The following is a 25,508-nucleotide window of genomic DNA, read 5'->3' as shown; positions in this document are numbered from 1 at the left end:
TGAAAATCAACATTTAGAAGATCTGACACAGCAAACAGGTGATTTTGAAGATCTTACTCAACAAACATCTGGAAAACTAGAGTTTGGACAAGACTTTCAACATTCATACCAGCCATGGAACCAAGGTGCCAGTCCTCAATATCCAGAAGATTTGACACAACAAACAGATGAATTTAATGATTTTACTCAACAGACTTCTGGAAAGCTTGAATTTGGACAACAATCAGAACATTCCCATCACCCACGCAAACCAAGTACTAGTAATCAACACTCAGACCTGACTCAGCAAACTGATGATTTTGGAGATCTTACTCAACAAACAACTGGAAATTTTGACTTTGAACAAGACTCTCAATATTCATACCAGCCATGGAACCCAAGTACTAGTAATCAACAGTCAGAAGGTCTGACCCAGCAAACAAGTAAATTTAGTGGTGGTACTATAATGAATGGTCAAATTTCAGAAAATAACGTTCAAAATACTAATAAGTTTCCTGATGTGAGTGGTGCAAATGATGTATATGGGCAGCAATATAGCCAACAACATAACCTAGAAATTCCTGAAGAGCCTCAAGTATCTAGTACACCATTTCCTAAACCAGCAGAAAAACCTAAACCAAGGTCAAGATATTCAAGAACTGGATTCGCAAGAAATGTTCAAGATGCACATAATACTAACAGTCAACAAACTTCCAATCCGGATAGTAGTGATACATATGCTGTGAACATAGATAATACTAGAAATCAAAGTAGACATGATCAAAGTACAAACGATTTCATAAATGTGGGTAGTTCCAGACATTTAAGTCAACAAGCTGCAGGTAATGTATTCAGTGTTGATGGAGGAAACATGGATCAAAGTACCTCGTTACACAAGTCCAATGATGCAACTGTAGGGTTACAGTGGCATTATACATATCACCCAAGCGATCAAAGAACATTTGTACAACAAATAGAGCAAAAGGATAAGGAGGATTTACAACAAACATCAAGCAATCTAGACTTCCATCAATCTGATCACAATTTGGATCAACGGGAAACACAAAATACATATACATTTGAAGATGCATATCAACAGTCAACTAATGGAGGTAATGAAGATTTACAATTATCTCAAAAATATCAAGGAGAATCGGAAAGCATGCAACAAAGTCACTTAGAATTTGGCCAACAGACAGTAAGTGAAACTGATAATGAACAAAAATATGTTCAAACCAGTGAGACTGAACATCACTTAGAACCAAGAATTTTGGAAGCTTATGGAGGTGGACCATATGATATATCTCATGATGATGATATATACAGGGGAGTGACAATAAATCCTAGTGCTACACTGCCACCAATTAATAGTGCTGATCCATGGGATATTCGAGAGAAGCCTAGAGTAATGGTAGGAACAGTTAATGAAGCAACACCTACACCAATGCCTGTAGAACCTTTAGATGTAAATAATATAACAACAGAAGCACCATCTTTTTGGTCAAGAGTTGGTAATCGATTAACAAATACTTTTGATAAAGCTAAAGAAAAAGCTAGATCCATCTTTGGATAAATATAACACTAACTAATGTTCATTTGTAATTGACTTTTTCTTAGTAATATAAGGCTTATTGTGTAATATGTATTTATCAGTGTCATATAACATGCTGTCATTTATTTTGATTATTTAATGATTTCGAGAAATTGACATAGTATTATGAAATGGCACTTTTTTAAAATTATTATACATTTTACATTGTTATTTGAATAAAGAAAACATATATTTTCTAAATACCATTTTCCTGTCTATTCCTTATTAAAAATCAAACATATTTTCTTATAAATATAAATAAATTTATACATACTTAAACATTAATTACAATACAATACAAATACAATTAGTGAGATTCCAGAGAATCACAATAGAGGTACTTACTTCAGGTAAACTTTTAAAGTATCTAATGAAACTTTGTTGGACTGAAGCATCTGAAATATTTTTATAGACAATTACTTATAAATAATAGTAGAGTCGAAAATTAATTACAGAATATAACCACTTTGCTAACCCATTTGAAATTGTTGATTTGGTTGTACTGCCATGATTTTATACGAGAAAATGCAATGAAAGTATAATAAAAATTGCAGAACAGTACACAATATCTTAAACCTTTTATGGAAAAGGTGTTAACATTCTTCACATTCAATTCAGTTCAGTTACGTTCAATCACGTTCAATGTTCAATGAATTCCCGCAAAAATGATGTCTTATATCGCAGAATTGGTAAATTATAGACTGCTCAAAAGATAGGTTAAGTGTACATTAATTTGATTGGTGAATTGAAACAGCCAATAGTAGCCATTCACAAACATGAGTACTACGTTTAAATAATATATTTTAATGTTATAAATAAGGCAATGAATCTTATTAATTATGCATTTATGAAAGATAAAAGATTATAAATTAAAAGAATCGATGGCGCCATCTAGCAGAATCTTTTGGAACTATTCGGAACTATTTTCGCTACAAACTTTGACGTTTTGCTTCCGATGGCGCTACCGATACCTTTTGATCAATCGTTCTTAATTTTCCATAACTGCATAATTAATGCGGTTCCTTGCATTATAACATTAAAATACAGTATTAATATGTCGCATTTATAATTGCTATGCAAAGTTGTACTTAATGTCGCAACAATTAACCTTTCTTTATTTAGTGGCGCCATCTAGTAACAACAGTGGGAACTATTTTCACTACAAGCTTGAGCATTTCGCCACCATGATGCCACCGACACTTTTGAATCAATTATTCTTTTTTTTTTACTTAAATGCATAATTAATACGATCCATTGCTTTCTAACACTACAATATAGTGTTAATATATTTCATTTAACATTCGTACGGATAGTTATTTAATTCAGTAATAATTATCGACCTTTAGTTAGTGGCGCCATTAGTATAGTTCAGTCATGGTCTCTATCAATCTCTTCTATATCGTTCACTGAAAAATGAAAATACCGTAAACAACAGTAAACAATTGCTTTAGGGCTGAATCAACCGAAACTGTTTGAAACAACAATGACATAGTGTACAACAGAGAAAATACTCTGTACAATTCTATGACGTATAACTTGTATTTTGACAATGATTATCGCACGTGGTCTCAAATGGTCAAAAAGCTGCTTTCGGCTTATTATACCCCATTATTTTCAAAGGGGTAATTTAAATTTGCTTTTTATATTTATAATATTAATTGAATATTATTGAATTTATAAAGATTTTTTTAATCTTTTCTAACAGCTCATTTATCTATGTTAAATATGAAGAAAGATCATTTGGACGAACGCATTGTTTGGCTAGATATGGAAGTATGTTCATATTAATAATTTAAACTTCCATAATAACTACCATTGTTTAATTATTTTTTTTTATATATTTTAGATGACTGGAATTGATGTAAACACAAATCATATTTTAGAAGTAGCATGCTTGATTACAAATAAAAATTTAGAAGTTGTAAGCACAGATTTAAATATAGTTATTCATCAACCAGATGAAATATTAGAAAATATGACTCAGTGGTGTATAAAAAATCACACGAAAGTAAGCATACTTTTAGATTATATTGAATAAAGTTCTTTTACTGTCTAAAATATTTCAATCTGATGAATTTTCTTCACATTTAGACAGGATTAATTGCTGAATCACGTTTAAGTAAAACTACTGTACAAGATGCTGAACAAATCATACTGGCACATTTAAAGGCACATGTAAGAGAAGGAATATGTCCACTTGCAGGGAGTTCAGTCTATATGGACCGTATGTTTTTATATAAATACATGCCAGATGTTAATAACTATTTACATTATAGACTTATAGATACTTCCACTATCAAAGAATTAATTACGTACGTATTACGCATGTAGATATTAGTTATAAATTCAAATACTTATCAGTTTTCTTAATTTCAGGAGATGGGATTTGAATATACCAAAACTAAAAAAAGATCATGCTCATAGAGCATTGTCAGATATAAAGGAAAGCATACAGGAATTAGAATATTATAAGAAACACCTATTTAATCTATAAAGATTAAATACAAATACCTTTTTAACAAACAATGATAATTGAGTATTTCATGATCATTTTGTGATCTATCTTCCCTTATCCTTATCTTTGGCTTACTTTTACAAAATAAACAGTTTTGTGTACTTGTTACTACATTACATTATAAATAATACAAAGTTAGATATCAGATATTATGTAGTAATAAAGCACAAAAAGAATAAATAAAAATAAAGTAGGTGACCGCAAAAGAATTTTGAAAATTATTAGTATGCAAAATGTAATGTTAACAGTTCCTATTACAAAATTAAGCAAATTCAAGACTTGTTTTTATTTAAAAAAAAGATATATTCAAACAATCTAACGATTGTTAATACAACTGATATTGTTAGGTTATATCAGCTGGTAAATACCTGCCTGTTACACGCATACTCGCGAAGCGACTACTATACTAACCAACTATATAAGTCTCACTCGTTTGTATTAGTTTGTGATGTAATATTGTGAGAAGTTCAACGGAAGGTTTGTGTTTATTACATGTTTAGTTTCAATGGATTATTTCGCATAACTAAAAATTTATGCAGTTATCTAAGAAGTTATTTTACTTTGTTGTACTAATTTTTAGTTTCTATACGCGTATATTTTGTTTGTCGCTATGCTTTCAATTATGCAGTTAAAAACTATAGCTATATATATATATATATATATATATATATATATATATACATATTGATAAGGCAAATTATATTTAAATGTACAGAATGTAATCTTCTTTCCTTTCACGTATTCGCGTAGGTTATACATTCTTATATACTTTATTTCAAACATATGTTAGTACCAATAATATTCATTATACTGTATAATTATTAACTTATTATACTGTTATAATTTTATATTTCATTTGCAGTTAAAACTTTGGTATCACGATGTCGTCTTCACGTACTGGTGGTGTAAGGCCAATATCTATTGCTGGTCGTGTAGGCAGGGAAAGAGAACGTTTGATTGGCATGACAGATGAGGAACGTGCATGGAGAGCACGTTATCTCAAATCTCAAATTCTTGCACCAGAAGAACCGATAGTTCCAGAGGGTTATTACAAAGAGGCTTATAATCCTATAAAAAGATTCTATAGAGCACCTCTGAATGCAGTAGAAAAAACACTAAGTGGATTAGTGGTAAGGAGATGACATTTTTCAGAGATATAGAATGTCACTAATTAATATTGTCAGAAATATGTATGACATGTAAAATTTTGTATTGATATAGGGTCCTACAGCTGCATTTGTTATACGTGGCGTAACAGGAAGACTCTTGATAGGAATCACAGGGATATATTGTGCATGGTATTACTTCAAATATAATACAGCGGTATGTCGACTTAAATGCTTAAATTTACATTAAATACTTTAAATGTAAATATCAAATATATTGTTATAAAATTAATATTTTTTTTAGAAATGGACACGTGTCTCTGGTTGGAGAATAATTAAATCGCGTCCTACTTTGTTTCTAGGAGACAAAGATTTTCCTAATTACGAAGTTAAAAAACCTCAACAGTATGCAACACGAGGCTTCGAAAACTCTCCAATATAGATATTACCAAAGTTGTATGTAGATAATTTTTAAATATAACCAATGTGATTCACTAAAATTATCATCAAAAGATTTTCATTATTTTTAATGATTTACCAAAATTTCTTAAGAGATTATTTTAGTTGGAAATTGGTCACAGTTTTATACATTCTTACTTAATTATATTTATTTGTTTATTCTAAAGATAATGCAGTTATTAGGTGTATATAATTTATTTTAGGAATCCAAATATCTCTCTTTGCCGACCAAATTGATCTTCTTCTTTCAGAGCTTTCATAAGTCCTTCGTTTAATCGCAATCCTATATTTTGCCCCATCTAGTAACATAATTATGCTGTTAGGAATAATACTCTTAACAACCAATATATAACAGCCTTATTACCTGTAACATTTTATTAAAAGTGCCAAGTTGAACGCTGCCATAACCTAATTTGACTATCGAGGAAATTTTACCATTTGGTAATACAGACATAACTATACTACTTGCACTGCATACTTCTTCTTCTAAAGTCGGATCCACTATATAGTTATCACCAATCTGTGGTAAAACATTGAGAACAGATCTATATTATGAAAACAATAACAGATACAATTATATATGTAAGAACAATTCTTAAATTCAATATAACATACCTTACACAGTGTTATAATGACTGGATAATTACTTGTATCTAATTTAATACAATCGTAAACATCATCTGATAATTGAATATCTGGTTCTCCGCCATCAAGTGTTGCAGCTGTAATTTTTGGAATTTCTGTACTATATAAAGCAGCCTTGACTGCTGCTCCTACTGCATCAAACAAATTACCACCACACTGAAGAATCTATATTATATATTAGAATTCTGTTAATAAAAAATATCTGGTCTTAAAATATTCAATTTATAATGCATAACAGGATCTCTATATTAACTTACCAGAACATCAACATAAATTTTCCAACATTTTTTGTGAGGTAAAATACATAATGTTCGTAAATCTAAAGCATTACGAGTTTGGTATGCTATTACAAGGGTGTTACTTATTTCAGTTGCTAGATCATCGCCACCTTTTCCCTCGAATGCTGGGCTTGCATTAGCAGAGCTACAACAAAATGAGAAGTGCAACTACATAGTATACACGCAGCATTATTTGTATTTAACATAAAATTATTTGACTTTGCATACCAATCAACAAAAAATTCTAATTTTCCTTCATTCGGTTTATCAGCATTAGGAATATCAAGTTCTACTTTAACGCCGACGAGTATATCGGTGTTTCCAATACGTAATCTCGCAGATCCATTTGTTTGCAGCATTAATTTGGTTTCGATTTCCAAAGAACGATATTCACATCTCATTCTACCATCATTTCTGTAATCTGCCTGGTGATTAGAAGATTAAATAATTAATTCAAAGAATTTATTTTTCTATGTAACATATCGACGACTTACGTCTACACCATGAAGAATAAAAGTCTTTTCACCGCCGCTTAAACTAATTTCTGCCATTATAAAATGCTTTTGAAACTTGAAGAGAAAATACTACACATAATTCTGTTTCTTGGTTGTTATTGTACGTGTGATGAGGTTAAACTTAACTATGACATAAAAAACGTATATCTATCTCTCTTTTACAACAATTTACAGTAATAATTATATTGAAATTAAAATTATACAAAATATTGAATGTTTTCTGTTATGAATATAACATTAATATAATTACAAGAAAAAGGCGCTTCAACTGACCACGTTTACAACTGCAGTCAAAAATATGATAACACACAGGATAACTATATTTTCTTTTCAAGGAATAGCCGAACTGCGGCGCTAACGTCGCACAAGGCGAAAGTATATTACTGTTTATTAATATTTAATTGTAAATGAGTAATTGTCAGCTAACGATGCTTTTTATTTTTACCATTAAAAAGTATCGAGGGAAGTTTGTGTTCGAAACAACTTCCAGTGAGGCAATTATTCCATGATCTTCAATTATATGCAAAATTAATTTCTGATAATAGTTACATTAATTATTAGCAATAATTATTGTTTAAACAATATGACTTTGCTGTAATATTAATGTTTCATGAATTCTTATTCACCCTTCCCCATCTTCTGGGTTTTCGAGGGGGGAGGATTCATTTTTCGTAGATCCTTTGATCGATATGGATCTCGTTTTCTTGTCTAATATTAATGTTTTTTTGACGTTCATAACTATTTTTTTGAATTCGTAGCTCATGGGACCTTTAATTACAATTACACTAATATCAATCTTTGCGCAATACATTCTTTATCGCGTCCTTCGCTTTCTGTACACCAAGACGAAACTGTCCGTATTCTGGTCGAATCCTCATTCCACGATAATAATATACAAGACTCATTTCAAAGTCACCGAGATGATACAAAGCCTCAGCTTTACAATACATCGTCTTGGCCATGCTGGCGTTCTTCATCTTATGTTGCAGCGCACTTTCAGCATCCTGTAACGCTTTCCGCGGCTCTCCCAATAAAAGGTGGCACTTACTTCGTGCTATTAACGCATTCTTATCGTTTGGTTCCAGATCCAGCGCCTGGTAAAGAAGAAACAGAGTTAATTATGCAATGTAATTATGCTCCTTGTAACATACACGTCGCGTACAAAGTCCTACAGGCTGTTTTCTTTAGATACTAATGAAGATATCGATTTCGTTGTTGCTACAGATAAATAATACAGTGGATGTAATGTTTTAGGACGCACAATAGGAAGCAGTTCCAATGAAATTAGAAGAATACAAAGTCTGATAGGCGTTATGAGGCACTGCAAGGGAGAAGATGGATCAAAATTGCGAACATCCTACACTATACTAAGGACATGAACCTTATTAATACAATTCATAGCGACTGTAATGTCGCCAATGCGCATCTCGCGCAATCCCAAAGCCAGCATAGCGCTTGGCTCGGTATCTTCGGGCAACTGTAAATTCCGATCCTGTTTCTGTTTCATTTTCAACGACAATTTAATGTCTCTGGTGCCCATGTTCACCGCCGCAGCCCTGTCCTTATCGGTGTACACCTCCTCCTGACGTCGAACACCATTGTCGTAACGTCGTTTCTTCTTCTTTTTCTTCTGGATGTTCATCTCCGACTCGATGGACGATTTCTCGGGCTTGTCCTTCTGCTGCTTTTTGTTACTCTTCCTCTTCTTCGGCTCGTGGCTGACGCGACTCTCCTTATCGGCGTCCTCGGAGGACTCCACCGCGAGACAGGTGCCTAGGGATGATGAATTTTTATTCAAGCTCTCCAGTTCTTCGGATTGCTTCGAATTCGAGACGCTCTCGATCGGAGATCGCACGTAGCTTTGTAATAGATCATGGTGGTGCAGGCTTGGGTTCAGAATGTCCATAATCTTTGAGTCGATGGCGTCCGACGTAGGCGTCGATTCGGTTGGAACTTCTTCGCCCATTCTTCTAGTTATATATAATGTAATTCTTCTATGTTAATATGATATTTATAATTTTAAATTTATAATTTTTTAAATTTATTTTGTCTTAGTCGAGGAGTTTTAGAAAATGACTGGTACCCTTTCGGACTTGTAACTTTGTGAAGGTGGGAGACGAAAGTACTTGCAGCGTTTCATTCACAAGACTGCCTTGGAACACAAGGCGCTTCCGTATATCTTGCGTGTGGGGCAGACGTGTGGTTATCGACACCTTCGCCGACGGCTTGTTTCCTTAGAAACAGTCAACAATGCGGGCAATTTTCGGCACACGAAAATCTTTGATCGTACGTATGCAAAGAGATTCTAAGTGCTCGGTATTCATGTCTATTTTAGGATTAGAAGAAAGGATAGTATTTTCGCTCCATCAATTTTGTATTTCTTCTCGAAATATTGAATAGGTTTAAGTTGTATAGTAGTAATTAATAATTTAATTAATAACAGCTTTAACAAATTTTTAAAAATTATTATTAATTAAAGGACAATCATGTCGTAAGCAGGATTATTCCACCTACTGTTATTAATTTCCTATTAATTTTCCAAAGAGCCGTTGGGTTTTGTTTTTTTCTCGAAAAAACATAAAAATTGACTATCCTTTTGAATTATCTCAAAATCTGAAACATGTTCTTGCGGTGAGCGGTTAATTTCACTAGTAGATACATCTATTTATAACAGTGTAACACGCAACACTGTGGTCACGATATCTTCTATGTATATACTACAGAGTATGTTTACAATGTTTGGTCAAACTTTTACTATCACGACATATCTAATTATTTAATATTCAATTTTAGTTTTAACAATTAATTTCGTTTTTAAACAATTCATGATAACGTGCTTGACACGAAAAGTGAAGAACTACCGTTTTCTACTTTTCTAAATTGCTACCAATACTACGAACATTTTCTTCAAATTACAAAACTTACTTGATCAAATAGACGCATCGCTTTGTGGTAATGCCCATTTTTTACGTGAACCGTCGCCTCGTTTACTAACAACTTCTTTTCAGAGAAACATTTCGTTTGAGATTTAGTTTTACGATTATTTACCATACTGCTTCAAAGCCTGCAATATGTTTTGTAAAAAAATTTAATTACTTACGCTCGATGTTTTAATAAATAATTTTAGCTCTGTCGAATGGTGTTCATATAGCATTTTTTTTGTTAACGTGAATCATTGAATATTTCACTCACCCATGTGCCATAATTTTCGCATAAAAATATAACTGTTCATTCGTCAATAATTACTTTTCGAACGTATAACACAATTTTATACTCGATCATTTCGAAGATTACGCGGGGGAATCACCCTTTCATCAGCTGCTATAACTTTCTTCTGCTATCAGTAGGTTTTAAGTTACGACCAGAACTTTTCTGTGTCCTGTCCCCCTACTCTAGGTAATCAGGACTAATCAATATGAAAGTAGTAACAAAGATAACGACATTCTTTCATGACATCTTCGTCCCTCCCTCCAATAGAAATACCTATAAACGATCGAGGAACATTCTTTCGAGATCGTATGAAACGCAACGAAATTAATAGTGTTATCTAGGAATTGTTAAATTAAATATAATTGGTGTAGTTAACGAATAATTATTATTAATCAGTCTATTAATCTACAACAATTATATTTAAAAATATATATTAAGCTAATTATATTTGCATTAAAAAATATTTGTGGCTGTATCAATATTTGAAACATTTCAAATTTTTTTTTTTATAACACATATGTTTGAGGTATACTTAAATTTGGTTACATAAATATGAACATTCTAAAATATTACCTATGCTAATTGAATACATATTGAATAAAATGTAACTATCTTTTCCTTACCAATATGCAGACTGTATATTTCTAAGATAAATAATTACTTTATTTACATTTAATTACATGTTATATATATATCACTGTTATAACTCTATTTGCTGCTATTTCTTAACTGAACGCAGCAAAACTGGATTACTGTGGTGGCTTCCAAGCTTCAATTTTTGGTGGGGTAGTACTATAAGGCATGTAAGCTTTATCAGTACCAGACAAGTTTACTTTATGCTCTGCCATCCATTTATATTTGGGTCGTGTTGGGTCCTTGTGAGGAACTAAATCTGTTTTGTAATGCATCCAACCAAACCATTCTACCGGAATTTGAGAACCATCATAATCCATGCCATATTGATCAGAGTATACCACCCATCTATTAGTACCTGTTAAGCAATATTATATATTAATAAAGTGGCGTTAATCATTTTTAATTCTCCAGCTTACCATAGAAATATCGATTATTTTCGTAATACTTGTTTCCGTATTTATCTACACCTACTAAGGTTCCACTTTTCAATGCGTCCATTCTGAAATATATGAAATGTAAAAAGATAGTGTAATGACAAATCAAAATGCTTTCATGTTTTTGTATTGCAAAATGAATTGTAATTAATAATTACTAATCTATTATTATCTATTGTCAGCGTAATAATGCAAAGTTAGACGATAGATGACTTTTACAAAGAATATCGTTACTAATTCAATTCGATAAGTATTTAGTACTATAATAACCTGTAGATAGTGCGTATGGAGTTGAAAATACCACCATTGTCCTTTATTATTTGAAAGAACCTGACGAGTTTATCTAACCCCAAACTCTTCGCCATGTTTGTTTCTGAACTATCACCACGGAGTAGTTTACAGTATCACAGAGGCGAAACTCTTGTCGGAATCTTTGACGTTCCTGTCAGCGGATTAAATCTAATTAAATCGATGATCTAAGTGCAATTCAGTGTAATTTTTAGCAAATATGCAAATAATCTATGTTATATTTCTATTTGTATATGCATATCCACGGACATTGTTCGTGTGCATATCACATATTGTAAATGCACCTTAGTCTGCGAAGCGCCTTAAAGTTGCTGCATTTTTCTGCGCGCGAAAATTCAAATAGGTCGATTTCAGCGCAAACATACTTCTACAATATTCACTTAAAATCGAAAGGAAATCACACTCTTTCTCTGTTTTAATAATTAATAATAGTTTAAATGTTGTATTTAACAGTTATACACTGTATGTATGCAGTAATTTTATAGCAACATATTTCGAATAATTTATTAATTTTAATCAACATAATGACACAAACAATTCTCAAATATATAAATGATAAATACAATGTCATACGATAAAGCAAAGAGAACGTATACTGTACGTTTTTATGTTTATGATGCTTGTTCATAGTTATGTTGTTTAATATGAAGTATCGAGAGGACTTGACAAGAAATTATACGATCGCAAAAAAATTTATGCATCATCGTATGCGATTATCGGTTTCGACGCGTCTACGGGTCAAGGTTTCGTAATTATACTTTCGTAATTATATCGATCGAGAGATCATTGAATCGAATTGAATGGTATATTAGCAATCTACGTTCAAAGTTGTATAAAAGGAACGTCTTTATTTCTATTTCAATTTTAGTCATTTCGTGTAAATGATTTAAAACTAATGTCTCAAAAATGAACAATCTCGCTTTGCTGAGATTCAAACGTAGTCACGAAATTAACATAATCAATTTGGTAGTAAAATGACGCGAGAAAAAAAACCTGGGAAATATAACGTGAACGGAACGTCTTTACTTCGACTAGCTCCACGTTAAAATCATTTAATTTCAATAATTTATCGTTTGTCACGACTTTAGACGAATTTGCGCATTTTGCAAACTCTTACACGTTTTGTAAATTCTCTTCTGGCACGCGGGATAAGGAGAAAGTCTTTCTAAATAAAAAAATAAAAAAGGACATCGTTAGCAAACTCTCTAGAATGGAAATACCTGTTCTAACGACGAAAAAGTGAATCTCAAGTTCAAGGGTGATTAGCGTATCGATTGAAACCCGAACGTGCTGAAAATTAATTTTTAGTTGCGTGAAAGTCTCTACCCGTGAAAGAGTCTGAAAAAGGAAACGTGCTTCCTCGCAAATGAAACAAGAGAACGTTATGATCACGAGCTGCCTGTAACTGTAATAAATTATTATGTATTTAGTACAGCAACATGGGTTGATTTTCCTTCGCTTATTTGTTCTCGCTTTGAGGTGATTAAGCAGAAGGAAAAAATTTATTTACGATAGTAGATTTTATGTAGAAAGTAAAAGGAATGGTACTTAGATTCTACATAAAATTCTATGATATTAAATATGTTTACTTTCGATTATCTTGTAAATATTATCTAATAGATATTGTCTGTACACAAGTACCATGATGTTATCGCTCGATAAACTTGTATTTTTCACTTTGTTTATGATTTTTCCTTGTTTTTTTTTTTTTTTGTTAAAGTTACGTATCCCAACTTCTTCTTCTTTCTTTCTTTTTTTTTTTTCCAACTATGTTCACTTACGAAATTTCAATCTTGGCCAAGTTCACAATATTACATTGTTTTCTAAATTGAAAGTTGTATAAAAAATTCGAAAGGAAAAAAGAAACGTACTAATCGCAGGAGATTGAAACAGAACAGAAAACTTCGATATGCAAACGTCGACGATACAAAAATCACGATCCAGAGGTAAAGAAACCAACGGACGAAAGAAATCTCAACGCGCCAGCAGCTTCGAGGAAGATAAACACGAGGATGTAAAAGACGAGGTGTCAAAGGAATCTTTAAAAAGTAAGAAAAAATCGAAGGATGGACGAAAGATGTTCGTCTCCAGCCTGGATCCTTACGATGTGCCTTTGCAATGGTGGGAAACAGATCATGTGAAATATGCGTAAGTTGGAGCTTTCATCGATTATATACTTTTTCAAAAATAAACAAAATGTTAAAGCATTTTATTAGGAATTATGGGACTATATATATACATGATATATATATATATATGATTATAACACATATATATAGTACATGATTAGTAACAGTTTCATGAGATTTATAATGCGTGATTAGAGTGGAATAATGCTTACAATTATTGCATCCTTTAGAAATCGTAGCGTAAGTTTCAACGTCGTCGTGTTTGCAGACGACTCTAGATTGGTTGACACGCGTAAAATACTGGCTATCGATTTCTACAGTCTAACGAAGTGACAATGTATTTGATGTATCTTACAGAATCACTTATCCACCAGTGAAATCGCGATTAGAGAAAGTAATGGGTACCCCGATTGTGCGACTCACCGATCGTAAGTACATGGAACAACTGTCTTTCAACATCATCAAAGATCACGAAGAGCAGCAGAAAATTCGCATCGAGGGGAGAAAGTTGTCGCCACCCTCGATTATATCTGAATTAATGAAGATTTCTTATAAAGCGCTCTCTGATATGATACGACAGAAGAATTACACTAAACTGAAACTTTATATTTAAACAGATGGTATAAGTATTGAATGCGCCCCATATAAACAGAAAAAAATTAATTATCACGTTGAAAGACTTTCGTTCGAAGTAAGCTTTATTGTTTAAACGATTTACCATACTTTTCTATACATCTACTGCTATATCGAGAAAAAAATAACACTGCGTCATGTTTTTGTAAACAGTCGAAGGTCAGGACGGAATTACTATGTTTAAACACTAAGCTTATATATTATCTAACACGAAATAACGATGCGAGCACTAATATTGTCTAAAATAAGTAACGATTCAAGGAACAGTACGTTTCTACGCTACTGGGAGAATACGAATTCATTAACAGAAGACTGATACTAATCGTTTAACGTCTAAAAGTCGTGAATCAGCGCAGGCGAGTTATAAAATATATTTATTTAAAGGACTTTTAACTTTATCGCTGTCATAATTAAACTGGTCTTCGATTAGTACTATTTATTTATGGAAAATAGTATTATAGCACTTATGCTGTTAAATTTTTCGATCTATCATAGAATGTCCCCGATATTTTGGCGTTCAAAGTGTAAAATTAGCGGTTAATTAACACGTTGATCGCCATGTCACCCATATATGGGCGACAGTGTTTTTCACTCAAGAACTAGAAAGATTAATTCTGAAAGTTAGACGTCACAGGAGATGAATCTAAAATGAAATTCATGAGTTTTGATGTGGTTACAAAACTAAATACCACGATAAATATTTCATTACCTAGACTCTGATAGTCTAAATAATATTTAATCTTAGCAGAAATTTTCAAGAATGTTCGTTTGGCAGTCAACGTGTTAATAAACAATTCTGGCAGTGGAAAGCTTCGTGCCTCGGTCTCGTTCACTCTTGCATTCTCATTTCTTTTTATGCGCATAGTCTTTGAAGGAACTTAGTTTTTGAAGAAGCGCTGACAGTATAGCGCTCTTTGACTTTTTACTAACGCGGGAATGATCATTTTCAATGATGATCTTCTGAGAATATGGAACTTCGACATATATACTGTCGTCCCCGCTGTGTTCGAACGACTCCGAAAGATCTGTAAAAATGATTAAACATTGAGTACAGTCTCCGTGCGCATAAATAAATACCATAATAAACGTACGAAATAATCGTTGGGAAATGTTTACGATAAATGGGACCGTTTTCTACACTAATACAGACTTATTAAAAAACAAAATGGAGCTGTTGATCTCACCCAATATTTCCTGGTTCCATGAAACACTGTCACCCCATGCTTCGAGTAATCTCACAGGGATTTTGATTCTAGGTTTCGGGAGATGCGCGTATTCGTGATCCGACCAACCGAGGGCACTTAGATGTTGACTAAAAATTGTTTGTTCTTTAAATAATTAACACAGAGTACATTAACCATTTAATGTTAATTAGCTAGAAGGAATGTGAAACTAAAATTCTCGCGCCCCTTTGAATTCCGTTTATACGTGTATACAGGGTGTCCCAAAAATGTTGGAGGTCCTTGAAAGGGGTGGTTCGGGGGGTGATTTGAAACAACTTTTTCCTTAGCGAAAATGTTGTCCGAGGCTTCGTTATGGAGATATCAACAAAAAACCCCGACCAATCAGAGCGCGAGTATACCGGTGGAGCGGCCGCGATAGCGTATGAGCGAAGCCGCCTAGCGCGTACCCTACGCTCCAACAGTATACGCGCGCTCTGATTGGTCAGTGTTTTCCGTTAATATCTCTTCAACGAAGCCTCGGACAACAATTTCGCTAAGGAAAAAGTTGTTTCGAATCACCCCCTGAACCACACTTTTCAAGGACCCCCAAAATTTTTTGGACACCCTGTATAAGTCGATATATCGATTCAGTTAGACGAGAGTTTGAATTGTCATAAAATTTACGCGTACTTGTGAAGCTCGCCGAGATCGTGTTTCGTAGGAGCCTTTATCGGCGATTCCACTATCGTAGGCACTGGGTAGTAATGCAAATGGTAATGCTGTATATGAGTGGGCTTTTTTTTCATTTCTTTCTTGTCCTTCAACGATTGCAAGAAGTTCATTATCACTTTCTTTGGACTGAAATACAAATTTCGGATATTTAATACATTTAATTAACTACGCAATTAATATATGCAATCGTAACGATAACTCGGAGGAATATATTAGGTTGACCCAAAAGTTTCTTTCGTTTTATTAATAAGTAATGCATACGCAAATGTTTTATGTCAAATGTTAAATTAATGAATTGTATACGATTGCATTACTGTTACAACATCAACATCTAAGAAATTAGATTGTCTATTTATATAAACACTACCGCACAAAATAATTGAGTGCAAATTACGAAAGAAACTTTTGGGACAACCTAATACATATATATGTATTGATATATACATATACGATTTATATATATTGATGTATATATATATACAATATATGATATATGATATGATATTGATAATTGATATATATATATATATATATATATATCAATTAAATCGAAGATAATTCTTGTCTTCAATCGAAAATATAAGATTCACTTACTACGAGAAAAAGAATCCCTCGGACGAGCTAACCGACAGTATTATTAAAAGTAACGTAAACTGAAAATCATAGAAAATAATGTATAATTCTGTTAAAAATTAAAATGTAATACACTTTTCGATGCATAAATGACGAAACAGTGATTTCCGAAACTACTAGGAATTTTATAATAATATAAAAATCACACACTGGATAACGAAATTGAAAGAAAAACAAATATCTCCGCTCTTCCTCTTGTTTTTATACGATTATCACTGTTCCAATATTTATAAATACTCGAAGCACATCGTTAAGTATGGATCACGATTTACTTGTAAAAACAATTCCGTCTTCATGGTGGCGTTTATAGTCGCAGCAGGCGCCAATAGTTTCCTAGGTGATTCGCGAAGGAAACTAAGTATTCCGAGGAAACAGGATCCCCTTATATCCATCCGATTACTCTCTTTTTCCTCTGGGCACCCAGGTCCCTAGTTTTGTTGCATTCGCTTCGTTCCGTATTACGTTTCTTGTCATTGCTCACGAAACTCAAGCGCGCAGAAGCATTTCAAACTAGTTTCCGTTACTTTCGACTTCGAGGACCATTTTTTCACGAATGGCAAAATAATCGACTCGACAATATTTACGCGCAAACTTTAACAAGTTACATCAGTGTAAATAAATATATCCATACTTTTCTTTTTTTTTATATACATACATATATACAGGGTGTCCAAAAAATGTTGGAGGTCCTTGAAAGAGGTGATGCAGGAGGTGATTTGAAACAACTTTTTCCTTAGCGAAAATGTTGTCCGAGGCTTCGTTATGGAGATATCAACAAAAAACCCCGACCAATCAGAGCGCGAGTATACCGGTGGAGCGGCCGCGGTATCGAAGGCTACGAGCTAAGCGGCCGCGCTTGTACGCGAACAAGTGACTCGACGTGCATCGAAGGGCATTGGACGCGGCCGCTCAGCGCGTAGCCTTCGCTACCGCGGCCGCTCCAACGGTATCCGCGCGCTCTGATTGGTCAGTGTTTTCCGTTGATATCTCCATAACGAAGCCTCGGACAACATTTTCGCTAAGGAAAAAGTTGTTTCAAATCACCTCCCGAACCACCCCTTCAATGTGTTATAACATTTCTGGGACACTTTGTATATATATTCAATAATACAACTTTCCTCTTGTACATTTTCTCCAGTCGCTGACCTTAACAGAATCATTCTGGTTTGTTTTTGATGACCGATCTTCTACACCAGCCGAAGAAAGTGAAATATAAACCTGATTTAGAGGAACAGCTTTTAATATCGATATACGCATGTTTATGTATAAAATAGTCTATTAGCGTCAATCATCTAGCGATTCTTCCCGTTAATCCTTGTTTTCGTTCGCTCTCGCTTCCGCGGCTCTTGATTCAAATAATAAACGAAATAAAGGATGAAAACAAGTAACGCTGAAGTGGAAACTGCCTTTAACTCGCATAGCCTAGATTGGCGAGAAGAGATTAAGCATGATCGTATTACGAAGTTACCGACTCCGTCGATCAACGCAGACAAATCACTGATCAATTTCCAAAAAAAAAAAACTATGTAAAATTGTAATTTTAAAACCTTTTTTTTATAAACAATGACATTCTACATATTTCTCGAAAATCTCTAGAATAGATAGAGTACAAAAAAGTCATAGGTATTTATGTAAGTTGCGAAATTAACATGAAAAAAAACAATTAATCGATAGAAATATTGAAGCAATAAGTATTCGCACAACTGTTTAATTTTTAAAACTTCGTTAAATAAAAAAGAAATTTACATTAATTTACAAGTATATAATACTTCCCTTCTTTTTGATTTTGTAATTATTATAACTCTTCTAAGCTCTTAAATTAACTAAATTATTAGTTGTACGAAGTGGGATCTTTTTCCATTCCTCTGTTAGAAGTAGTAAAGTAGTTTACTGGAAATTTGATGTTTTCTAATTCGTACGGAGCAATAAACTAATATGTTTACGTAACAAACTCTACTGTAAATGGTTTGTCATAAGAATCGTACAAATACTTATTGCTACTATAGTTTTACCCACTTTTTGCATTTTATTTCTTAATTTTAGAAATTCTATTAATTAGTAAATATTGTTTGGACTATATCTATCTTAGAGACTTCCGAGAATATTTAAAACGTCATTGATTATAAAAAAAGAAATTAGGAAGCTACAATTTCACAAAGTTTTTTGGGAAATTGATCGGTGTACGAATACATTCTACACTCACTGTATATGTCGTCCATAGATGTACGATAAAACGCGTCGAAGGCACGTAATTCTACGAAACCCAATATCTTAGAAACTGTTTCATCCATTCAAACTGGAACGGAGATCCTCTAAACTTTTCCGTGGATGGAATAGGTCCTAACTTGAAACATTTTTAATGGAGATCTTTATAAAGAAAATTCTATTTTTGAATTCATCGCGATCTCCTAATCATTTTGAATTATTTACCAGATAACTGAATTTAGAAGATAACAACGGTGAAAATAAAACGAGTACACAAAGCAAATTAGGTTCAAACGCGATAAACTCGGGTCACGAATAAGTAAATTGTCGCTGTGCGTTATTTCGTGGCACGATCATCGATACGTATTCAAATCCTACAGACGTACCTAAGTTTACTTGCCAACAAATTGCCTCCATCTCACTTACGTTGTATTATCTACAAGAAAATAACGCGTACACCTATGTAATTTAACATTGTTAATTAAAAGATTTTCGTTTACATTTACCATTGATAAGAATGCATAGAAACGCTAGGGATTAAGGGTGGGCTTGGGGAGGGGGCTATCAACTCGTTTATTTTTAATAGTAATAATTAGACTGCGGATCTTCATGGATTTATATGCAAAAAAATTAATATGCAAAAAAATATAAAAAATATTGAAAGTAAAGTTCACGTTGCAATATTTGCAGAATAAAATAAATTCCTATATAGGTTCAATTCGTTGTAGGCACGTTCGCGAAGATTTTATTTTGCATAAAGATCCGCGGTCTAGTAACAATACTCATAGAAAATTCATCTCTGAATTTTAAAAGAAAATAAACGTCTCGATTGCGCTGTAACTAAGATAGATTTACACCTGCGTCGCGCGAGGAAGCAATCCAATAAAATTGCCCGTCCGAAAGAAAGAGAAAAGAAGGACAGGACATCTTTCTGAAATTGAAATTTTTAAGACTTCATAATTTTAAGACTCTTCTCTGAAACTTTCTCACTGTCTTACCAGAGAAAGCTTCGCGATACGAAGGGTACGCTTCGCGTATATCGCCACGATGTTACTAAACCGGTTCTACTTTTGATTCTTCGTGTAATGTGTTTTGCTGGTCCCATCATATTGGAACATTGGCATCGTGTTTGTTACTTTTAATCTAGAAATTATGGGAAATCCGGTTTCTCTTTCCATAGTGCCGACTATTGGCAGCTATCCATAAAGTTGTGCGTGTAATCGAAAGTCGCATCGAGCATGATATTTAAGAATTATTCATTTGGTGATTTGAATTGAATTTAACGAAATGAAATACTACAACTTCCGTGGTGTGTTACCATGAGAGAATCTGATATTTGTATTTTCTATTAAGGGGGTATCCTGAGTTAGGAGGACTAAAAAAAGCGGTCTTTCGTGAATTTTTTTCGGATGGAAAAAAAAATAATTAATTCTCTCGAACTTTTTATCCTATTTCCATACATATTTGAGTAGTATGTAGAAATCGTTTCAACAAGAAATATTCAAATTGAGTCGACTGCGACGCACGTTTCTAGGCCACCTCACAATTTAAACCTCCAATCGGCGAGAAAGGTGCAGGTCGTAATTTTGATTTGACACAAAAAAAAACCAAAAGAAATTTTCATTTTCATACGATTTTCTACTATGCGACCTAAGAAAAACCCGCAAAAATGGCGAAATGTGAAATTACTGCAAGTTTGAGAAAAGGAACGAGTTCTTTGAGTGAAAAAAAAATCACTTTAATTTGATAAAAAAGATGGTTTAAAATTTTTTTCTGTGCGAATTTTCTTAATTCACATAGAAGAAAAATGTACGAAAATGAAAATTTCTTTTGGTTCTTTTTGTGCCAAACCAAAATTACGACCTGGCATCTTTCCCGCCGATAGGAGGTTTTAATTGTGGGGTGCTCTACAAACGTGCGTCGCAGTCGACTCAATTTGAATATTTCTTGTTGAAACGATTTCTACAGACTACTCAAACATGTATGGAAATAGGATAAAAAGTTCGATAGAATTAATTACTTTTTTTCCATCCGAAAAAAATTCACGAAAAACCGCTTTTTTTAGTCCTCCTAATTCAGGATAACCCCTTAGAAAGGGTGCCAATCGCTGACATAACTGCGTACGATAAGTAAATTTAGACGCGAAAAGTACCGTCACCTTTCCTAAAAATTTCTACGAAAACTACCGACTACCAAAGCAGTTGTAATAATGTTTAAACGTAAAAGAAAAAGGTGGTAAAGTGTGCGCGCATTTAAATTCGTTGATTTCTAAATAATTCGAGCAGATGGCGCGTCCGATCGGCACATCCGTTAGCAAAGCGCTCGCGAAATCTCACATTGTTATACATTTTTCAGCAAGTTCAATCCCGAAAAGTGGGAGAGTGTAGCGAGGATACTTTTTCGTTGAAATACTCGTAAGATTAACACGGTGCGTCGCGATAATTAATATTAATTAACGTTAAACGAAGTGCGAAGCTCTTTGTACGTGACATTCGAAGTGCGTAATATGTCGTGTGCTTCCAAATTTCCTCTCTTATTCTTAGGAAAATTGCATTCCCGTGTAAAATAGTAATAATTAGTTAACAAGTCGTTGGATGAGAAAGGGGCCGTTCTATTTTCTGTTAGCAGTGATCAGAATTAATTAGAAGTGTGTTGTTTAAATAGTAACGTTCAATTAGCGAAATATTTGACGTGCAGCACGAGTCGATATGTCGATGAATATGAGACGCACCTAATGCACCTTATCACATTCGGTGAGTAGTGCATGTGCGTGTGTAATAAACAATGCGTAGTTCGATGGATGTTACGAATTGTTATAAGATGTACGATTTTTTTGTCGTTGTAAAAATCGATGATCGTCGTAACGTTACCTTAAATGCGAGTAAATAATAATTTATTTTGATCGTACATACGAATTATATGCTGACGTGCGAGAACGTGTATGTCCATACATCTCTATACGTGCATGTGTTTACGTGTAGTTATATACGTTCTCACGCATACTTTTGTTTTTTCTACTTAACTTAACGATTTTCTGTGCATCTTTTGTTTGAAAAAATACAGCGAATTATCATCGTGTATCGTACCTATGATTTTTCTGTATATCGTATCCCTAACGTCGTAATTTACGAAACTGAAAGCATTATACCAATAAATATACCAAAATATACCAATGATAACCTCATGTGTTTAAAAATGTCGTAGTTATTTATTTGTGCAAAACACTTGTGATGTAATCATACTTTGTAGTCATCAAGCAAATGAATGCAAAGTGTCGTCAAGTATGTATCATTCGTGTAATCTTTAATTTTATCGTAATATGTATTTTGCATTGTTTTCAATGTTTTTATTAAGATTTTAATAAATTCGTCAGTGTATAATGGAGTAGAGAGAATACTATGATTGAATGTGTTTTGTTATAATAGTAAATCAAAGCAAGGGCATTATAAACAAAACAATTCTGATCTAGAATTATCACATTATTAAAAGTAAACATGGAACTACATAATATTTTTTTTATGTGGCATTTATGTAGTTGCATCAGCAGTTGATATCATTAAGTCTATACAGTTATTAATAGAACTACATAATTTCTTATATTTAAATTCTGATTTTGTTTTAGATCTTAACCAGAGTATGCACCAGCCTTTATGGAATATCATTGCTGCCTTTGTGTTCATAAATGCTAAAAGATGCCAGCAAAACAGAGGAAAATAGCTATTATGGGTTACAGATCCGTAGGTAATGAAATATGACGATTAATCTGTTTGATAAATAAATGAATTTTCACATAATGTTCATATCTATCATGTGTTTCGTTAATTTTAATAGGCAAGTCATCACTGAGCATACAGTTCGTCGAGGGACAATTTGTGGATTCATATGACCCTACTATAGAAAATAGTAAGAAGTACCTGTATCGTCTTACACGCTACTTCAAAGATTTCTAATGACACTGTTAGTAGTATTTTCTGCACATTCTGTTCATAATTCATGCTGTAAACAAGCAATAGATTCATGAAAATTTATTATTTAATGGACAGGTATTTTATAAGATGTACTATATCTAACGAATACGAAAGTTCTTGAACCAAAAATAAAAATTAAAGATAATTAAAGTAATTTTATTTTTGGTTCAAAAGAAATTTGATTTGTAATGAATATAAGACATCATATAATTTGAGTAACAAAAATCAAAAATCAAAAATTGAAAACATACTTGATATTCGTTACAAGTTTGTCCATGTTAATAATATATAATAGAATTAATTTTCTTTGTTATTCAAAATTTCCTTTACAGAAGAAGTTGACAGTACTATTTTAATTTATGATTTTATAGTAAATAAAAGCAGTTATTATGAAATAATCAAAAATCCTTCTTACTCTAACAAATGTTATTCATTGTGAAATAAATGATGTCTTTGAAGTTATAAGCAAAAAAAAAGTTTCAATAGTTGTATTTCTATAAAACTACAGTTAGAATTACTTTGTCTGATAATGTCAAATGTGTTATTTTTTGTATTAAAATTCCATAACGTCTTGAAGTTAAGAAACTGTTACGAAGCGGAAACTTCCCGTTTTCCCCGCTTGTTATTTCCATCGTTACACATTTCTATTGTTTCGCAATACTTTGTTTTTCTTTTATTTCATGTTATAGTAGAAATTAATATAAGATACGAGAGTGTACTGTAGTATTAATCTGTTCTCTTGTACCGTAATTGAATATAATGTATACTCATGTATAAAAGTAGGGAACATTTCGGAAATACCTGTAATTATATTTTTTTTAACCAACATTTTTCTATTAATTTCTTTCTTTATGTAAAAGGAACAGTTAATTGTAAAAACTATTTTAATCGTTTGGATTAATTCAAATTATCTCAAGCTTGTAGTTTTTCCAAAAGTTACTATTAACAAATTATACAAACTGTTTTCACTTCAGCATGTATGCATTGTTAGCGATATGCATGATTTTAACCACTAGTACTCGTGTTCTATATGAAGCTGAGGTATTTTTTGTTATGATGTGCATTGTAATTGAATGCAATTAATGTGGTAGTATCCTACATTTTATTGTTATGCTTTCCCTCATGTATAATTTCTTTTAATTAAAATATTAAGAGAACAGTATATTAATGCTCTTTGTGGAAATTTAGTACTTACAAATTAAGTTATATAGTTCTCAAAACAAAAATTATTTAAAAATCTTTCAAGTTTAGAGAAAGTTTCTGTAATATTTAAAAGATGAGGGTTCTACTAATTTCAATTTTGCCTATTTTCTGATGCAATTGATTTGTTTCAGCATTTACAAAAAGTACACGAGTAAATAGTCAAGATTATGAAGTTAAGTTGGTAGATACAGCGGGTCAAGATGAATATAGTATATTTCCTACACAGTATTCGATGGACATCCATGGTTATGTCCTCGTGTATAGTATAACCAGCGCAAAGAGTTTTGAAGTTGTACAAATTATTTATGACAAGCTACTGGATATTACAGGAAAAGTCCAGTATGATATCTATTGTTCAGTTTTTTTTAATTTGATTATGATATATTTAATAAATTGTGTGTATAATGTATATAGTATCTTTATGTATTTCAGTGTTCCAATCGTATTAGTAGGAAATAAAACGGATTTATATGTAGACCGAATGATAACAACAGAACAGGGCAAGCAACTAGCAGATTCATGGCACGCAGCTTTCTTAGAAACTAGTGCAAAACAAAATGAGGTACACTTACTTCGTGTTCAGTACATTTAATAATTTTTTACGATTCTAATATAAATTGCTCGTTTGTTTCAGTCTGTTGCAGATATTTTTCATACTTTATTGATCGAGATTGAAAAAGCTGATGGAAATGTACAAGAAAAATCGAACTGTATTATTTCCTAAGCTACATTAGCTGGAAATATAATTTGATACAATGCAAATGTATAAAATCGAATGGCGAATTTGGCATTATATCAATACACGTCCGAAAACAAATTAAATGTAATAATATTAAAAATATAAAATGGTGAATGTAAAACAATTATATCTCTTCTTGCTATATAAGTTGAAAATATTATAAATATTATCTATTTCAGAATATACATGATAATGACTATTTTTATCATTTGCTTTTGTAACCATTATGTAACAAAAAGAGAAAAAGATAATTGATTTCGATGATGTTTAGTTTTTTTATATGCATGTGTATAATCAATATTTTAGTAAATATTTGTCAGCAATAAGAACGAAACAATAATTAATTCCAATTTATCTTATGTAACTGCAAATTTTGATATTTGTTTTTTTTTTCAAAAATGCTGAAATAAAATATAATTATATCTG

The 25,508-nt window shown here is 32.5% G+C and overlaps 9 protein-coding genes and 1 pseudogene across 17 annotated transcripts in view; 5 read left to right on the top strand and 5 right to left on the bottom strand.

Annotated features, from left to right (window-relative positions):
* LOC128890919 (putative uncharacterized protein DDB_G0282133) overlaps window positions 1–1,771 on the top strand; it is a 3,992-nt pseudogene extending 2,221 nt beyond the window's left edge.
* Window positions 1–2,355, bottom strand: part of LOC128890921 (DNA mismatch repair protein Msh2) — a 10,260-nt gene extending 7,905 nt beyond the window's left edge. The window contains exons 1-2 of the mRNA XM_054149932.1: window positions 2,046–2,355; window positions 1,916–1,965 (exon numbers count right to left, since the gene is read on the bottom strand). Coding sequence (XP_054005907.1) covers window positions 1,916–1,965; window positions 2,046–2,079 — 84 coding nt within the window. The 5' untranslated portion in view covers window positions 2,080–2,355. The remainder of the gene's footprint in view (window positions 1–1,915; window positions 1,966–2,045) is intronic.
* Window positions 2,356–2,813: 458 nt separating this feature from the next.
* On the top strand, window positions 2,814–4,085 carry LOC128891412 (probable oligoribonuclease). Its single transcript, XM_054150862.1, has 6 exons — window positions 2,814–2,941; window positions 3,006–3,192; window positions 3,276–3,343; window positions 3,417–3,578; window positions 3,662–3,882; window positions 3,947–4,085. The coding sequence occupies exons 2-6, from the start codon at window positions 3,120–3,122 to the stop codon at window positions 4,062–4,064; spliced, it is 642 nt and encodes a 213-aa protein (XP_054006837.1). The 5' UTR covers window positions 2,814–2,941; window positions 3,006–3,119; the 3' UTR covers window positions 4,065–4,085.
* Window positions 4,086–4,407: 322 nt separating this feature from the next.
* LOC128891414 (uncharacterized) lies at window positions 4,408–5,706 on the top strand. Of its 2 annotated transcripts, none has more exons than XM_054150868.1 (4): window positions 4,408–4,562; window positions 4,948–5,215; window positions 5,307–5,408; window positions 5,496–5,706. In XM_054150868.1, exons 2-4 carry the CDS (start codon window positions 4,967–4,969, stop codon window positions 5,631–5,633), a joined length of 489 nt encoding a protein of 162 aa, XP_054006843.1. In that variant the 5' UTR covers window positions 4,408–4,562; window positions 4,948–4,966; the 3' UTR covers window positions 5,634–5,706. The 2 variants fall into 2 exon arrangements, with proteins under 2 accessions (XP_054006843.1, XP_054006844.1); XM_054150869.1 differs by lacking the exon at window positions 4,408–4,562 and adding an exon at window positions 4,740–4,870.
* Window positions 5,707–5,808: 102 nt separating this feature from the next.
* Window positions 5,809–7,678, bottom strand: LOC128891409 (exosome complex component RRP42-like). 4 transcript variants are annotated; one of them, XM_054150857.1, is made up of 7 exons: window positions 7,362–7,509; window positions 7,068–7,213; window positions 6,802–6,998; window positions 6,553–6,718; window positions 6,266–6,460; window positions 6,015–6,170; window positions 5,809–5,949 (listed from the first exon to the last, which is right to left on the bottom strand). In XM_054150857.1, the coding sequence occupies exons 2-7, from the start codon at window positions 7,122–7,124 to the stop codon at window positions 5,845–5,847; spliced, it is 876 nt and encodes a 291-aa protein (XP_054006832.1). In that variant the 5' UTR covers window positions 7,125–7,213; window positions 7,362–7,509; the 3' UTR covers window positions 5,809–5,844. The 4 variants fall into 4 exon arrangements, with proteins under 4 accessions (XP_054006832.1, XP_054006833.1, XP_054006834.1 ...); XM_054150858.1 differs by lacking the exons at window positions 7,068–7,213; window positions 7,362–7,509 and adding an exon at window positions 7,534–7,678; XM_054150859.1 differs by having other exon boundaries at window positions 6,802–6,994; window positions 7,068–7,514.
* A 191-nt stretch (window positions 7,679–7,869) lies between these two features.
* On the bottom strand, window positions 7,870–9,054 carry LOC128891408 (uncharacterized). Its single transcript, XM_054150856.1, has 2 exons — window positions 8,470–9,054; window positions 7,870–8,182 (listed from the first exon to the last, which is right to left on the bottom strand). Exons 1-2 carry the CDS (start codon window positions 9,052–9,054, stop codon window positions 7,880–7,882), a joined length of 888 nt encoding a protein of 295 aa, XP_054006831.1. The 3' UTR covers window positions 7,870–7,879.
* A 188-nt stretch (window positions 9,055–9,242) lies between these two features.
* LOC128891413 (uncharacterized) lies at window positions 9,243–14,436 on the top strand. 4 transcript variants are annotated; one of them, XM_054150863.1, is made up of 3 exons: window positions 9,243–9,374; window positions 13,558–13,825; window positions 14,164–14,436. In XM_054150863.1, exons 2-3 carry the CDS (start codon window positions 13,587–13,589, stop codon window positions 14,417–14,419), a joined length of 495 nt encoding a protein of 164 aa, XP_054006838.1. In that variant the 5' UTR covers window positions 9,243–9,374; window positions 13,558–13,586; the 3' UTR covers window positions 14,420–14,436. The 4 variants fall into 4 exon arrangements, with proteins under 4 accessions (XP_054006838.1, XP_054006842.1, XP_054006840.1 ...); XM_054150867.1 differs by lacking the exon at window positions 9,243–9,374 and adding an exon at window positions 12,444–13,221 and having other exon boundaries at window positions 13,576–13,825; XM_054150865.1 differs by lacking the exon at window positions 9,243–9,374 and adding an exon at window positions 12,444–13,221 and having other exon boundaries at window positions 13,571–13,825.
* LOC128891415 (probable NADH dehydrogenase [ubiquinone] 1 alpha subcomplex subunit 12) lies at window positions 10,938–11,789 on the bottom strand. The gene is made up of 3 exons (XM_054150870.1): window positions 11,639–11,789; window positions 11,351–11,433; window positions 10,938–11,289 (listed from the first exon to the last, which is right to left on the bottom strand). The coding sequence occupies exons 1-3, from the start codon at window positions 11,731–11,733 to the stop codon at window positions 11,048–11,050; spliced, it is 420 nt and encodes a 139-aa protein (XP_054006845.1). The 5' UTR covers window positions 11,734–11,789; the 3' UTR covers window positions 10,938–11,047.
* Window positions 14,437–15,282: 846 nt separating the features above from the next.
* Window positions 15,283–17,603, bottom strand: LOC128891410 (uncharacterized). Its single transcript, XM_054150861.1, has 5 exons — window positions 17,240–17,603; window positions 16,929–16,987; window positions 16,293–16,460; window positions 15,624–15,751; window positions 15,283–15,464 (listed from the first exon to the last, which is right to left on the bottom strand). The coding sequence occupies exons 1-5, from the start codon at window positions 17,357–17,359 to the stop codon at window positions 15,283–15,285; spliced, it is 657 nt and encodes a 218-aa protein (XP_054006836.1). The 5' UTR covers window positions 17,360–17,603.
* A 3,865-nt stretch (window positions 17,604–21,468) lies between these two features.
* Window positions 21,469–25,346, top strand: LOC128891438 (GTP-binding protein Rheb homolog). Of its 2 annotated transcripts, none has more exons than XM_054150919.1 (6): window positions 21,469–21,600; window positions 22,795–22,913; window positions 23,004–23,075; window positions 24,475–24,682; window positions 24,776–24,905; window positions 24,978–25,346. In XM_054150919.1, the coding sequence occupies exons 2-6, from the start codon at window positions 22,865–22,867 to the stop codon at window positions 25,065–25,067; spliced, it is 549 nt and encodes a 182-aa protein (XP_054006894.1). In that variant the 5' UTR covers window positions 21,469–21,600; window positions 22,795–22,864; the 3' UTR covers window positions 25,068–25,346. The 2 variants fall into 2 exon arrangements, with proteins under 2 accessions (XP_054006894.1, XP_054006893.1); XM_054150918.1 differs by having other exon boundaries at window positions 21,483–21,925.
* Window positions 25,347–25,508: the final 162 nt, after the last annotated feature.

Source organism: Hylaeus anthracinus, unplaced genomic scaffold (assembly GCF_026225885.1).
Source record: "Hylaeus anthracinus isolate JK02 unplaced genomic scaffold, UHH_iyHylAnth1.0_haploid 12001, whole genome shotgun sequence".
Classification (NCBI taxonomy): domain Eukaryota; kingdom Metazoa; phylum Arthropoda; class Insecta; order Hymenoptera; family Colletidae; genus Hylaeus; species Hylaeus anthracinus.
The sequence above is the reverse complement of the archived record's forward strand: the minus strand, read 5'-3'. Positions and strand labels throughout refer to the sequence as shown.

What these genes read in the sequence shown, in the direction of transcription:
- LOC128891412 (XM_054150862.1), top strand. Translation starts at nt 3,120, where the DNA reads ATGATTATCGCACGTGGTCTCAAATGGTCAAAAAGCTGCTTTCGGCTT. An exon ending in ACCCCATTATTTTCAAAGGG is followed by an intron (nt 3,193 to 3,275) that starts GTAATTTAAATT and finishes CTTTTCTAACAG; the next exon opens with CTCATTTATCTATGTTAAAT. An exon ending in TTGTTTGGCTAGATATGGAA is followed by an intron (nt 3,344 to 3,416) that starts GTATGTTCATAT and finishes TATATATTTTAG; the next exon opens with ATGACTGGAATTGATGTAAA.
- LOC128891414 (XM_054150868.1), top strand. Translation starts at nt 4,967, where the DNA reads ATGTCGTCTTCACGTACTGGTGGTGTAAGGCCAATATCTATTGCTGGT. An exon ending in AAACACTAAGTGGATTAGTG is followed by an intron (nt 5,216 to 5,306) that starts GTAAGGAGATGA and finishes GTATTGATATAG; the next exon opens with GGTCCTACAGCTGCATTTGT. An exon ending in ACTTCAAATATAATACAGCG is followed by an intron (nt 5,409 to 5,495) that starts GTATGTCGACTT and finishes TATTTTTTTTAG; the next exon opens with AAATGGACACGTGTCTCTGG.
- LOC128891409 (XM_054150857.1), bottom strand. Translation starts at nt 7,124, where the DNA reads ATGGCAGAAATTAGTTTAAGCGGCGGTGAAAAGACTTTTATTCTTCAT. An exon ending in AAATTTATGTTGATGTTCTG is followed by an intron (nt 6,461 to 6,552) that starts GTAAGTTAATAT and finishes TATATAATATAG; the next exon opens with ATTCTTCAGTGTGGTGGTAA. An exon ending in TCATTATAACACTGTGTAAG is followed by an intron (nt 6,171 to 6,265) that starts GTATGTTATATT and finishes GTTTTACCACAG; the next exon opens with ATTGGTGATAACTATATAGT.
- LOC128891408 (XM_054150856.1), bottom strand. Translation starts at nt 9,054, where the DNA reads ATGGGCGAAGAAGTTCCAACCGAATCGACGCCTACGTCGGACGCCATC. An exon ending in CTATGAATTGTATTAATAAG is followed by an intron (nt 8,183 to 8,469) that starts GTTCATGTCCTT and finishes CTTCTTTACCAG; the next exon opens with GCGCTGGATCTGGAACCAAA.
- LOC128891415 (XM_054150870.1), bottom strand. Translation starts at nt 11,733, where the DNA reads ATGGCGAAGAGTTTGGGGTTAGATAAACTCGTCAGGTTCTTTCAAATA. An exon ending in TCCATACGCACTATCTACAG is followed by an intron (nt 11,434 to 11,638) that starts GTTATTATAGTA and finishes CATATATTTCAG; the next exon opens with AATGGACGCATTGAAAAGTG. An exon ending in AAATAATCGATATTTCTATG is followed by an intron (nt 11,290 to 11,350) that starts GTAAGCTGGAGA and finishes ATTGCTTAACAG; the next exon opens with GTACTAATAGATGGGTGGTA.
- LOC128891413 (XM_054150863.1), top strand. Translation starts at nt 13,587, where the DNA reads ATGCAAACGTCGACGATACAAAAATCACGATCCAGAGGTAAAGAAACC. An exon ending in ACAGATCATGTGAAATATGC is followed by an intron (nt 13,826 to 14,163) that starts GTAAGTTGGAGC and finishes TGTATCTTACAG; the next exon opens with AATCACTTATCCACCAGTGA.
- LOC128891410 (XM_054150861.1), bottom strand. Translation starts at nt 17,359, where the DNA reads ATGGATATAAGGGGATCCTGTTTCCTCGGAATACTTAGTTTCCTTCGC. An exon ending in AGACGGAATTGTTTTTACAA is followed by an intron (nt 16,988 to 17,239) that starts GTAAATCGTGAT and finishes TATGATTTTCAG; the next exon opens with TTTACGTTACTTTTAATAAT. An exon ending in GAGGGATTCTTTTTCTCGTA is followed by an intron (nt 16,461 to 16,928) that starts GTAAGTGAATCT and finishes TTTGTATTTCAG; the next exon opens with TCCAAAGAAAGTGATAATGA.
- LOC128891438 (XM_054150919.1), top strand. Translation starts at nt 22,865, where the DNA reads ATGCCAGCAAAACAGAGGAAAATAGCTATTATGGGTTACAGATCCGTA. An exon ending in GATATTACAGGAAAAGTCCA is followed by an intron (nt 24,683 to 24,775) that starts GTATGATATCTA and finishes TATGTATTTCAG; the next exon opens with TGTTCCAATCGTATTAGTAG. An exon ending in CTAGTGCAAAACAAAATGAG is followed by an intron (nt 24,906 to 24,977) that starts GTACACTTACTT and finishes CGTTTGTTTCAG; the next exon opens with TCTGTTGCAGATATTTTTCA.